We start from the raw sequence: 13046 nt of genomic DNA, 5'->3' as shown, positions 1-13046 counted from the left end.
AGTAGTTATTGGCAGCTATGGGCTGCCAATAACTCCTTATTACCCCGATTTGCCAACGCACCAGGGCAAATCGGGAAGAGCCGGGTACAGTCTCAGAACTGTCGCATCTAATGTATGCGGCAATTCTGGGCGGCTGCTGACTGATATTGTTAGGCTGGGGGGCTCCCCATAACGTGGAGCTCCCTATCCTGAGAATACCAGCCTTAAGCCGTATGGCTTTATCTGGCTGGTTTTAAAATTGGGGGGGACCGCACGTCAGTTTTTTTTAATTATTTAATTATTTATTTCACTGCACAGTATAGACACACCCACCGGCTGCTGTAATTGGGTGCAGTGAGACACCTGTCACTCAGCATGGGGGCGTGTCTCACTGCAACCAATCATAGGCGCCGGTGGGCGGGGAAAGCAGAGAATACGAGATTGTTTAATGAGCGGCCGGCTTTTTCAAAATTGTAAAAGCCGCCGGAGCAGTGTGAATGCCGTGCAGCGCCGCGCCGGAGATCGGGGATCGGTGAGTATGAGAGAGGGGGTAAGAGGGATAGACTGACATGGACAGAGAGAGAGGGACAGAGATAGTGACCGACTGACAGAGATTAGTGAATGACAGACATTGTGAGGCGCTTCAGAACGCAGCTTTTCAGCTGCGCTCTGAAGCGGACCTTTTTTAAGCTGCGGTGCAGAGCGCACACCTGCGCACATAGCCTCAGACATCAAAATCGTATGAGGGATGTCACACGTTTCAATTGACTAGGTTCGTACAACAAAACGTCCAATGTATGAGGAATAAACGACATGTATGTGATCACCGTATTTGCGTTCAATCTTGATCGCACGTAGGTGTCACACGCAAATATATCACGAACGATGCCGGATGTGCGTCACTTACAACTTGACCCCAACAACGGATTGTGAGATATATTGAAGCTTGTAAAGCGGGCTTAAGATCTTTCAATTCAGATAACGAAAAATGGAGCAAAAACAACAGTGTTGCATTGAAGTTTTTCCTTAGTGTATGTATGTTGTTCTGGTGGCCTGGAGTATTCAGCAAATCACTAAAAGAACATATATGTGTTATATCAAAGCTGCTTTAATGCCGCCCACTCTAGTATCCTAACTGGTCTCTGTACACATGGCTGCAGTGTGGACGTCCTTTCAACCCACTGGTGTCAGTGATCATGGAGGCAACAATAATTTGTATTTCGCAAATACTCACAATGTACTTGCAGGACTTTTGGCGAATCCGCCAATAAAATATTTGCAAGATTAAGTAATAATATCTGGACTAGAAGAGATGGCAAATGACATTATAGTTCATCATAAATGAGCTGAGAGGAGCTCAGGAAAAAGGAAGAAAAAAATTCTAATATCAGAATGAACTCACTCATTGATCCTCAGCTAACTCATTCTGCAGTCAGCAACACACAGGCTGTAGAAAAAAGAGGGTTTGTCCATATAGTATTCTTCCTTCTGAGCTAGTCTCTGCTGATTAATAACCACAAAACTCAGTTCAACGTTCATGTGGTCAGAACTCAGGTGAGAGGAGCTCAGAAGAAAGAAGATAAGAGTGTGTTTACAACTCTTATGGGAGAAGCAACTCACTAATGAATTCTTAGTTAGCTCAATTTTTAACCAGCAACAGACAATGCAACACAGAGGCTATAAAGGTGCGCAATTTGTGATAAAACACCAGTGTCTGAATAGTGGGTAATATGCCAATAAGATACCTTACAAAGTCTCTTAAATTCACATGTACTATTGATTCATGCAAAGTTTATTGAAATGACGGTTCCCTTTGCTTTAATAAAAACATTATAGTAGAATTGTTAAAATTAAAATGAGTCTCATTTATATTCCCCAGCCCTTTTATGTAACAAAAAATATTACAAACCTGATGTTTAAAAATAATATAGTTTTTTATTTTTTCTGCAATACATATTGGAGGTGTAGACCGCCTCCTATTCTGATTGTGTGCTCCTCCCATCAGCCAGAGTTTAGTTTAATTAGTGCCAGATCCTATCTGCACATATATTTGTAAATTGTCTCTCCAGTAAAGGAGACAAACTCTAGCACAGCGCCACCTATTGGAAGTAGCGATCCTAAAAGTCACAAGTGGATTTTTGACAATCCTTTGCAATATGACTCAGGATATATAAGCCAGATCAGAATCCCAATTTGCAGACACGGTGTTTCGGGGTGCTTGCCCCTCGTCAGTGCAAAGTATGGGGGTGTCTGATCTGGCTCATGAGAAAGCTATGTGGGGACCACGGGGGAACACTATTCTCCTTAAGGAGACTTTGCAAGCCAGTCTGGCTGCCAGGTAAGGGGACTTATAGCTGCAATGCCCCTAAAATTCCACGGGGGAACACTATTCTCCTTAAGGAGACTTTGCAAGCCAGTCTGGCTGCCAGGTAAGGGGACTTATAGCTGCAATGCCCCTCTGGGAAATATTCAAATTGTCTCTCCAGTAAAGGAGACAAACTCTAGCACAGCGCCACCTATTGGAAGTAGCGATCCTAAAAGTCACAAGTGGATTTTTGACAATCCTTTGCAATATGACTCAGGATATATAAGCCAGATCAGAATCCCAATTTGCAGACACGGTGTTTCGGGGTGCTTGCCCCTCGTCAGTGCAAAGTATGGGGGTGTCTGATCTGGCTCATGAGAAAGCTATGTGGGGACCACGGGGGAACACTATTCTCCTTAAGGAGACTTTGCAAGCCAGTCTGGCTGCCAGGTAAGGGGACTTATAGCTGCAATGCCCCTAAAATTCCACGGGGGAACACTATTCTCCTTAAGGAGACTTTGCAAGCCAGTCTGGCTGCCAGGTAAGGGGACTTATAGCTGCAATGCCCCTCTGGGAAATATTCAAATTGTCTCTCCAGTAAAGGAGACAAACTCTAGCACAGCGCCACCTATTGGAAGTAGCGATCCTAAAAGTCACAAGTGGATTTTTGACAATCCTTTGCAATATGACTCAGGATATATAAGCCAGATCAGAATCCCAATTTGCAGACACGGTGTTTCGGGGTGCTTGCCCCTCGTCAGTGCAAAGTATGGGGGTGTCTGATCTGGCTCATGAGAAAGCTATGTGGGGACCACGGGGGAACACTATTCTCCTTAAGGAGACTTTGCAAGCCAGTCTGGCTGCCAGGTAAGGGGACTTATAGCTGCAATGCCCCTAAAATTCCACGGGGGAACACTATTCTCCTTAAGGAGACTTTGCAAGCCAGTCTGGCTGCCAGGTAAGGGGACTTATAGCTGCAATGCCCCTCTGGGAAATATTCAAATTGTCTCTCCAGTAAAGGAGACAAACTCTAGCACAGCGCCACCTATTGGAAGTAGCGATCCTAAAAGTCACAAGTGGATTTTTGACAATCCTTTGCAATATGACTCAGGATATATAAGCCAGATCAGAATCCCAATTTGCAGACACGGTGTTTCGGGGTGCTTGCCCCTCGTCAGTGCAAAGTATGGGGGTGTCTGATCTGGCTCATGAGAAAGCTATGTGGGGACCACGGGGGAACACTATTCTCCTTAAGGAGACTTTGCAAGCCAGTCTGGCTGCCAGGTAAGGGGACTTATAGCTGCAATGCCCCTAAAATTCCACGGGGGAACACTATTCTCCTTAAGGAGACTTTGCAAGCCAGTCTGGCTGCCAGGTAAGGGGACTTATAGCTGCAATGCCCCTCTGGGAAATATTCAAATTGTCTCTCCAGTAAAGGAGACAAACTCTAGCACAGCGCCACCTATTGGAAGTAGCGATCCTAAAAGTCACAAGTGGATTTTTGACAATCCTTTGCAATATGACTCAGGATATATAAGCCAGATCAGAATCCCAATTTGCAGACACGGTGTTTCGGGGTGCTTGCCCCTCGTCAGTGCAAAGTATGGGGGTGTCTGATCTGGCTCATGAGAAAGCTATGTGGGGACCACGGGGGAACACTATTCTCCTTAAGGAGACTTTGCAAGCCAGTCTGGCTGCCAGGTAAGGGGACTTATAGCTGCAATGCCCCTAAAATTCCACGGGGGAACACTATTCTCCTTAAGGAGACTTTGCAAGCCAGTCTGGCTGCCAGGTAAGGGGACTTATAGCTGCAATGCCCCTCTGGGAAATATTCAAATTGTCTCTCCAGTAAAGGAGACAAACTCTAGCACAGCGCCACCTATTGGAAGTAGCGATCCTAAAAGTCACAAGTGGATTTTTGACAATCCTTTGCAATATGACTCAGGATATATAAGCCAGATCAGAATCCCAATTTGCAGACACGGTGTTTCGGGGTGCTTGCCCCTCGTCAGTGCAAAGTATGGGGGTGTCTGATCTGGCTCATGAGAAAGCTATGTGTATTTGTAGACTTGTAGTCCAGGAGAGGCACTAGTATAGGGTCCCAACAGAAAAAGGTCAACTTGCTGTGGTTGATGGACACATAAGAATTGGTCAATTCTTGCACTAATGCGAGCGTCACACGAGACAATCTATCGTGCGATGCATCGTCAGGGTCACGGTTTTCATGCCGAACATCCGGCATCGTTTGCGACGTCGTTAAGTGTGACACCTCCGAGTGACGCTGAATCAGTCACAAATCGTGAGTCGTGTACACGTCGCTTATTTTTAAAAAATCGTTTATTTTTCATGGTGCCGGTTGTTCATCGTACCTGGGACACCACACATCGCTCCGTGTGACACCCCAGGAACGATGAACACAGCTTACCTGCGTCCCGCGGCACCCGCCGGCTATGCGGAAGGAAGGAGGTGGGCGAGATGTTTACGTCCTGCTCATCTCCGCCCCTCCGCTTCTATTGGCCGGCCGCTGTGTGACGTCGCTGTGACGCCGAACGTCCCTCCCCCTTCAGGAAGAGGATGTTCGCCGCCCACAGCGAGGTCGCTCAGAAGTAAGTACATGTGATGGCGGTTTAACGACTTTGTGCGACACGGGCAGCATTTTGCCTGTGACGCACAAACGATGGGGGCGGGTACGATCGCTCGTGCGATCGCACGATAGATCGTACCGTGTGACGCCCGCATAAGATCCTTCACCTTAATTAAAGAAGTGGTTTACCCATATTCATTATTGGCCACAACGATATTATATTGAGAAATAATGTTTCTCTCAAATACCTTGTGTTGCCAATAGGGCCTGTGAGAGGCGCTATTGTGGTCCACTCTTCCCCATCGATTGACCCATGGGCTTCGTGACCTCGGGGATATGGTGATGTCATGTCAACTTCCTGTTCACCTAACATCACCACTGCCAGCCCCAGACTCCGTAAGTCACTGGGCTGTGGGTGGTGTTTCACCACTCATCACAGCCCAGCGTGTCTCCTGCTGTGAAGGAGGAAGGAGCAGGGAGAAGATGGTCTGTGACACTAGGCTGTGATGAGCGGTGAAACGCCACCCACAGCCTAGTCACTCAGGGAGACTGCAGCCCACCTCAGTTGACGTGACATCACCAAATCCCAGAAGTCACGGAGCCGGGGGTCACGCGAAGGGGATGAATGGAGCACAATAGCGTCGCTCACGAGCACTATTGGAAACACAAGGTATTTAAGAGAAACCTTGTTTCTCAACATAATATCTATGTGGTCAATAATGAATATGGGTGAACCAACCCTTTAAGGCTGGGATGACTAGGTAACTTTGGACACAATGTTGCATTGCAATATTGCATCTAATGATTGCTAGTGTGGTTTGTTGCAGAATGACTTGTCACCTGTCATACCTTTAATCGTGACTGCTAACAAAGACCCAAATCTGCTACATTTTTGGTTACATGGAACGTTTAAAGGGCAGAGCACAATGCAAGTCGCAGAAGACCATGACTTGTTGCCATGAAGTCCTACTCTGATATTGAGCAAATGAACATGAAAAAGGAACATGAATAGTGAAGTGAAAATATCAATTCATACCCATAATTAACACTGCCATAACAGAATCCATATGGTTTGTGACCACTAAATCAAGGCATTATGGACCCCTGGCAAGTTCATGAATGTGTAAATGTGTGAATGATTCCCAGATGCCACTAGAAGAAGCATTATGCTCTTAATCTGGGGCTCTGGCTTTCATACATATGAAACAAATTATAGAAGTGCTCCATTCAGAACTGCTTTGAAGTCGGTTTGGATAATCCTCAAGCAATAGATGAGCTCGTACGGTATACAAAATGGCTTCCTTTAATCCATATAATCCCTTTGATGAAACACCCTTCCATTAGTCAGCAGACATGTTGTAAAGATACCTCCAAGTAATCTATTGTGAGCGGCTACAGACTGATCACAGAAAGCAAATTCACATGGCAGAAGCCCCCCACATTGTATGTCCAGATATACGAGAATGCATGATGATCACCATGAAATAAGCCTCAAAATGTACAATATTCTGCCCTGGTAAGAAATATTATTATAGGAGGATTCAGCCAGATCCATTGTATTATTGATGTATAGGGGGCCATCTTTTGTAGAAGGATGATCCCTTTAAAGAGGCTCTCAACAGCTGTATGTGTTTTGTAGTTCTATTGTGTTTTCAGCTAAGACCTGTTCACATCTGTTGGATATGCGGATCAGTCTTTTAGATATATTTGTAGTGCGTTTCTTTCTGATTGAGCACGCCGCCCTGTAACCAGGCTGTGTTCATTCCCCTTTATAGCTGGAGCGTAGCTGCCCAGACATGTAGGCTTTTAACCCAGATAGAGGCATCTGAGTTAGGTTCCCGGTATATAGAGATATACCTTGCCGTGGTTATCGGGTTTCACATGTATTGGCCAATACATAAGCTAAATAAATCTTCTTTCAAATATTCCTATAACAGTAATGCAATACCAGAGTTCCCTTATTCATTGTTAGCATTCTAGAGTGCAGCTGTATGTATTTTGTACTTATATTGTGTTTTCAGCTAGCACCTGTTCACACCTGTTGGATGTGCGGCTCAGTCTTTATAATATAAAAGTCACCAAATTTTAGAAAATTGGTTAAAAATTGGGTCTGGGTACTGGCAAGCTGTTTTGCCCCATATCTGTGTAAAGATAAGTCGGCCTCTAGTTAATGAACTGAGCCCCAGTGCACATTCTCCACTATTGCTCTATTGAATCATGTCCCAGTCATTGGTGGTCCCAGTGGTGAGATCTCCAGTAATCTGCAGGTTATCACATGTACAGTAGGTAAGTGATAACTTGCAATCGCGGTAATGCTCTAAGAATGCATGTGCGTTTTTCACCTGCAGATTTTCCACAACTAATGCAAATCTATGGGGAAAATCTGCACACTCGTAAACCTCAACGAAACCCATAAGAGAAATTGTCATGCTGCAGATTTGAAACTCACACCGCAGGTCAGTTTACGCTGAGTAATAAAGAAGGACGTGGGCAGGAGATTTCTATAAATCCCCCACTTTTCTCCAACTGTAGACCGCTGAGTTTTTGACACAGCAAAAATACGCAGTGTCAAAAACTCACCAAAACCTCTTCGTGGGCACACAGCCTTAAGCAGGCTTTACACGCTACGATATCGTTAATGAATTATCGCCGGGGTCACGGTGTTTGTGACGCACAACTGGCGTCATTAACAATATCGTAGCGTGTAACAGTTATGTGCGACCTAAAATGATCCCAAAAGCGGCAAAAATTGTTTGCCGCGGAGAGGTCGTCCTAAAACAAAAAATCGTTTACCTCTCATTAGCGATGTTGTTCCTCGTTCCTGCGGCAGCACACATCGCTGTGTGTGACACCACAGGAGCGAGGAACATCTCCTTACCTGGCTCCACCGGCTATGCGGCAGGAAGGAGGTGGGTGGGATGTTACGTCCTGCTCATCTCCGCCCCTCCGCTTCTATTGGACGGCCGCCGTATGACGTCGCCATGACGCCGCACGACCCGCCCCCTTAGAAAGGAGGCGGATGGCCGGCCAGAGCGACGTCGCAGGGAAGGTAAGTCCGTGTGACGGGGGAAAGCGAGGTTGTGCGCGACGGGCAGCGATATGCCCGCGTCGCACAACCGACGGGGGCGGGTACAATCGCTTGCGATCTCGCTAGCGAGATCGCAGCGTGTAAAGACCGCTTTAATCATCACATAAAGCAGTTTGTGAATTTCTAGGCTAAAACCTTACCTAATGGATTAAATTGTAACAATTCAAAACCTGCAGTGCGCTCTGAAAAAGAAGAAAAACATGCATGAGATTTAGTGGAAATATACTTTTGGGAAGGTGAAACATAAAAAAAAAACAAAAAACAATTATTAAGTATCACAAACATATAAAGCAATATAAATGTAAACCTTAGTTGCCTGTAAAACATAACCTTTATATGGGGTTTTTCATCATTGGCGATTTTTACTTAAATACATGTATTTTCGGATAAATACTATTACTGTTTGCTGTCTATAATCTCTGTGTTGCACTGTCAACTACTGGCTACAGAATTAGTGAACTGAGAATCTGTCAGTGAGCCCATTCTGACGGTCTGGCTGGGAAGTTTGTAACTCTTTTATCTGTCTTTTTCTTTTTCTTTTTCATGGTGATATGTTTTTTTTTTTTTCCAGCTGAGCTGATTTATGGGCACAGACCATCAAAGATGAATGTGACGGGAAACAAAGAGCCTATAAAAGCCAAACGGTGCAGAATTTTTTTTATTAAACCCAATTGCAAAAATACTTTTTATTCCAAATACATACATTTAAGTACCCAAAGGTGAACAACCCCTTTAACCCCTTAAGGACGAAGCCAGATTTGTACTTAATGCCCAGGCCATTTTTTGCAATTTTGACCAGTGTCACTTTATAAGGTTATAACTCTGGAACGCTTCAATGGATCCCGGTGATTCTGAGATTGTTTTTTCGTGACATATTGGGCTTCATGTTAGAGGTAAATTTAGGATGATATTTTTTTATTTTATTTGTGAAAAAATCTGAAATTTGACAAAAAAATTAAAAATTTTGCAAGTTTCAAACTTTTAATTTTTATGCCCATAAACCGGAGAGTTATGTCACACAAAATAGTTAATAAATAACATTTCCCACTTGTCTACTTTAGATCAGCGCAATTTTTGAAACAAAATTTTTTTGGGGTTAGGAAGTTAGAAGGGTTCAAAGTTCATCAGCAATTTCCCATTTTTTCAACAAAATTTACAAAACCATTTTTTTAGGGACCACATCCCATTTGATGTGACTTTGAGAGGCCTAGGTGACAGAAAATACCCAAAAGTGACACCATTCTAAAACCTGCACCCCTCAAGGTACTCAAAACCACATTCAAGAAGTTTATTAACCCTTCAGGTGCTTCACAGGAACTAAAGTAATATGGAATGAAAAAAAATAAAAATTAACATTTTACCTAAAAATGTTACTTTAGCACTAATTTTCTTACTTTTTCGAGAGGTAACACCAAAAATTGGACCTCACACTTTGTTACCCACTTTCTTATGAGCGTGCCGATACCCCACATGTGGTCAGAAACCTTTGTTTGGGTAAATGGGAGAGCTCGGAATGAAAGGAGCAATATTTGAATTTTGGAAAGCAAAGTTGGCTGAAACAGATTGCGGGCACCATGTTGCTTTTACAGATCCCCTAAGGTACCTAAACAGCAGGAACCCCCCTCAAGTGACCCCATTTACACCCCTTAAGGCTTCTATCGAGGGGTATACTGAGCATTTTGGACCCACAGGTACTTCACAGATTTTGATAACGTTACTTTGTCATATTGAAAATTGTAATTTTTTTCTCAAAAATGTTGCTTTGGCATCAATTCTCTTACTTTTTCAAGAGGTAATTCCAAAAATTTGACCCAAATGTTTGTTACCCACTTTTTTATGAGCGCGGTGATACCTCACATGTGGTCTGAAACCTTTGTTTGGACAAATGGGAGGGCTTGGAACGAAAGGAGCAATATTTGAATTTTGGAAAGGAAATTTGGCTGAAAAAGATTGCGGGCACCATGTTGCATTTGGAGGACCCCTAAGGTACGTAAACAGCAAAAAACCACCACAAGTGACCCCATATTGGAAACTAGGCCTCTCAAGGAATTTATCTAGATGTTTGGTGAGTACCCTGAACCCCCAGGTGCTTCACAGAAGTTTATAACGTTGAGCCATGAAAATAAAAAAATAAAATTTTACCACAAAATTGTTACTTCAACCAGGTAGCTTTTTTTTTCACAAGGGTAACAGGAAAAAAATCACCATGAAATGTATTCTGCAATTTCTCCTGAGTTTGGTGATATCTTATATGTGGTGGAAATCAACTGTTTGGGCACACGGCAGGTCTTGGAAGGGAAGGAGTGCAATTTGACTGAACATTTGGCTGGAATAATTAGTGGACGCTATGTCGCATTTGGAAAGCCCCTAAAGTGCCTAAACAGTGGAGGCCCCCCACAAGTGACCCCATTCTGGAATCAAGAAACCTCAAGGCTTTTATCTAGGTGTATATTGAGCATTTTGAATACACGAATACTTCACAGAATTTGATAAGCTTAGGTTGCCATATTGAAAATTTTCATTTTTTTCACAAAAATGTTTCTTTAGCATCACATTTCTCACTTTTTCAAGAGGCAACAACAAAACGTGGACCCACAAGTTGCTATCCAATTTCTTGTGAGCGCAGGGATACCCCATATGTGGCCAAAAACCTCTGTTTGGATATATGGGAGGGCTTGGAATAGAAGGAGCACCATTTGAATTTTGGAAAAGTTGAAATAAATTGCGCGCACCATGTCACATTAGCAGGGCCTCTTGGGTACCTATACATTAGAAACCCCCCACAAGTGACTCCATTTTGGAAACTGGACCCCTCAAGGATTTTATTCAGGAGTATAGTAAGCATTTTGAATCCACAGGTACTTCACAAAAATGTTGCTGTAGCAACAAATTTCTCTCTTTTAGGCTATGTGGCCATGATCCAGCGACACGGCGTCCAGTACACAGTGTCAGCCTTCCTGCAGAGATGTGAGTGTTGTCCACGGGAGAACGCAGCTGCCCATGCCCACGATTTGGGTTCAGGCTGCTGTGGAGCTCTATGCTACCTGCAGAGCACACTCATCTCCGCAGCATAAATTGACATGCTGAGGCTCGGGAAGCTGCGCCACAGGTCGGTTTATGCTGCGGAGAAAAGAAGCACAGTGGGCACGGGATTTCTAAAAATCCTTCAACTGTGCTTCTACTGCACAACGCAGCGTTATGGACGCAAGGAAAACACTCTGCGCCCAAAACGCTGCAAACCCTGATTGTGGGCACATAGCCTAAAATGCTACAATGGATGAATGGATAGATGTCAAACATTTATAACGTCCCACCCCCCTGCATATTCTAAGCTGGCGCCCTTTAGTGCCTTTCATGTGGCACTAAAGGGTGCCTAGCCTTGTATTTAGCCCAAAAAGAAAAAAAAATAATTAAAATAAATGACGTGGGGTCCCCCCTATTTTTGATAGCCAGCTAGGGTAAAGCAGACAGCTGTAGCCTGCAAACCACAGCTGACAGCTTCACCTTGGCTGGTGATCAATTTGGAGGGCTCCCCAAGCTGTTTGTTTTTTTTTATTATTTATAAATAAATAATTAAAAAAAAAAAAACAAACGTAGGGTCCCCCCAAATTAGATCACCAGCCAAGGTGAAGCTGACAGCTGGGGTCTGGTATTCTCAGGGTGGGAAGAGCCATGGTTATTGGACTCTTCCCAGCCTAAAAATAGCAGGCCGCAGCCGCCCCAGAAGTGGCGCATCCATTAGATGCGCCAATTCTGGCGCTTCGCCCCAGCTCATCCCGCGCCCTGGTGCGTTGGCAAACAGGGTAATAAATGGGGTTGATACCAGGTGTGTAATGTCACCTGGCATCAAGCCCAGCAATTAGTTATGTCACGGCGTCTATCAGATACCCGACATAACTAATTGACAAAAAATAAATAAAAAAAATTGACAACAAAAAAAAATTTATTTGAAAAAACACTCCCCAAAACATTCCCTGATTGACCAATTTATTGAAAGGAAAAGAAAAAAAAATCCGCTGTAATCCATTTGGACGTCCCACGTCGACTATGGACCTTCTAGAATATGGGGGACACGTTCAGGGAACGTATCCCCCATTTTCTAGTATTGCAGACCCTCCATTTGAGGAGAGTGGGTGCAAAGAATCTGCACCCACCCTCCCTGGGTCACAGCTGCAGTGTGCCGAGCAGCAGCAGCCAGCGTCTCACAACACAGGAAGCTGTCAGCTGCTCGGCACATGTGACCGCACTCACCGGCGTCTGCTGTGAAGGAGGAGGGGGCCGCGGGGGATCAGCGCTCCGACAGGTATGTATGACACCGGGGAACACCGGGGGGGATAGGGGGGGACCCGGCAGGGCCTAGGGAGCAGGTTTCTGTCGCATGTGTTATGGCACATACGACAGAAACCATAAGAAAAGTGTAAATGCGGCCGGCGCGCTGCTGTGCTCGCCGGTGCGCGCGACCATCTTGGATTTTCGGGAGGGGGTTGGGGGTCGGGGGGGGCACTTTGGGGATACCGAGGGGACCCGAAAGGACCGGGGGATGAGATTTATCTCCCATCTGACATGTTTGTTTATGCCAGATGGGAGATAGATGATTTTTTACCGGCGCGGTCATTTACTGTAACCTGATCATCGATATACGGTGTATATCGGTCATCAGGTGAGCGGGGACCGGAAAAAACGGCCAGAATCATGATCTCCAGGGTCTCAGTTACCCCCGGCAGTTGAGACCCTGGAAATTTTCTGACTCTGGGGGGCGCTAGACCCTTTTTTCCAACCGCCGTTAAAAAGCGGCGCATCGGAAGAAGTACCCTAATTTGTCGCGTATCGGCGGTCGTTAAGGGGTTAATAATGATGATCATTAAATTCTACAAAATTGCCCCAAAACATCGGCATGTGACCACCAGGAATTTCACAATATGTCCAATCTCAAAGGACTGCAAATTCCACATGCATCCCTGACAGTACTCATAATATACATTAGAGAGAGAGAGATAAAAATGGAGCTGGGCTATGTATACAAAGGTTTTCCAAAAAGAAGATGCTTTAAAGGGAACCAAACATCAGGATTTTCGTGTATAAGCTGCAGC

The 13046-nt window shown here is 44.6% G+C and overlaps 1 protein-coding gene across 2 annotated transcripts in view; it reads right to left on the bottom strand.

Annotated features, from left to right (window-relative positions):
- SPATA6L (spermatogenesis associated 6 like) overlaps nt 1-13046 on the bottom strand; it is a 118553-nt gene that overhangs the window by 78508 nt on the left and 26999 nt on the right. For both annotated transcript variants that reach the window (XM_075339810.1, XM_075339818.1), the window contains exon 5: nt 8097-8138. In XM_075339810.1, the coding sequence (XP_075195925.1) occupies nt 8097-8138 (42 nt within the window). The remainder of the gene's footprint in view (nt 1-8096; nt 8139-13046) is intronic.

The sequence above is a fragment of the Anomaloglossus baeobatrachus genome, chromosome 1, assembly GCF_048569485.1.
Source record: "Anomaloglossus baeobatrachus isolate aAnoBae1 chromosome 1, aAnoBae1.hap1, whole genome shotgun sequence".
Taxonomy (NCBI): domain Eukaryota; kingdom Metazoa; phylum Chordata; class Amphibia; order Anura; family Aromobatidae; genus Anomaloglossus; species Anomaloglossus baeobatrachus.
The sequence above is the reverse complement of the archived record's forward strand: the minus strand, read 5'-3'. Positions and strand labels throughout refer to the sequence as shown.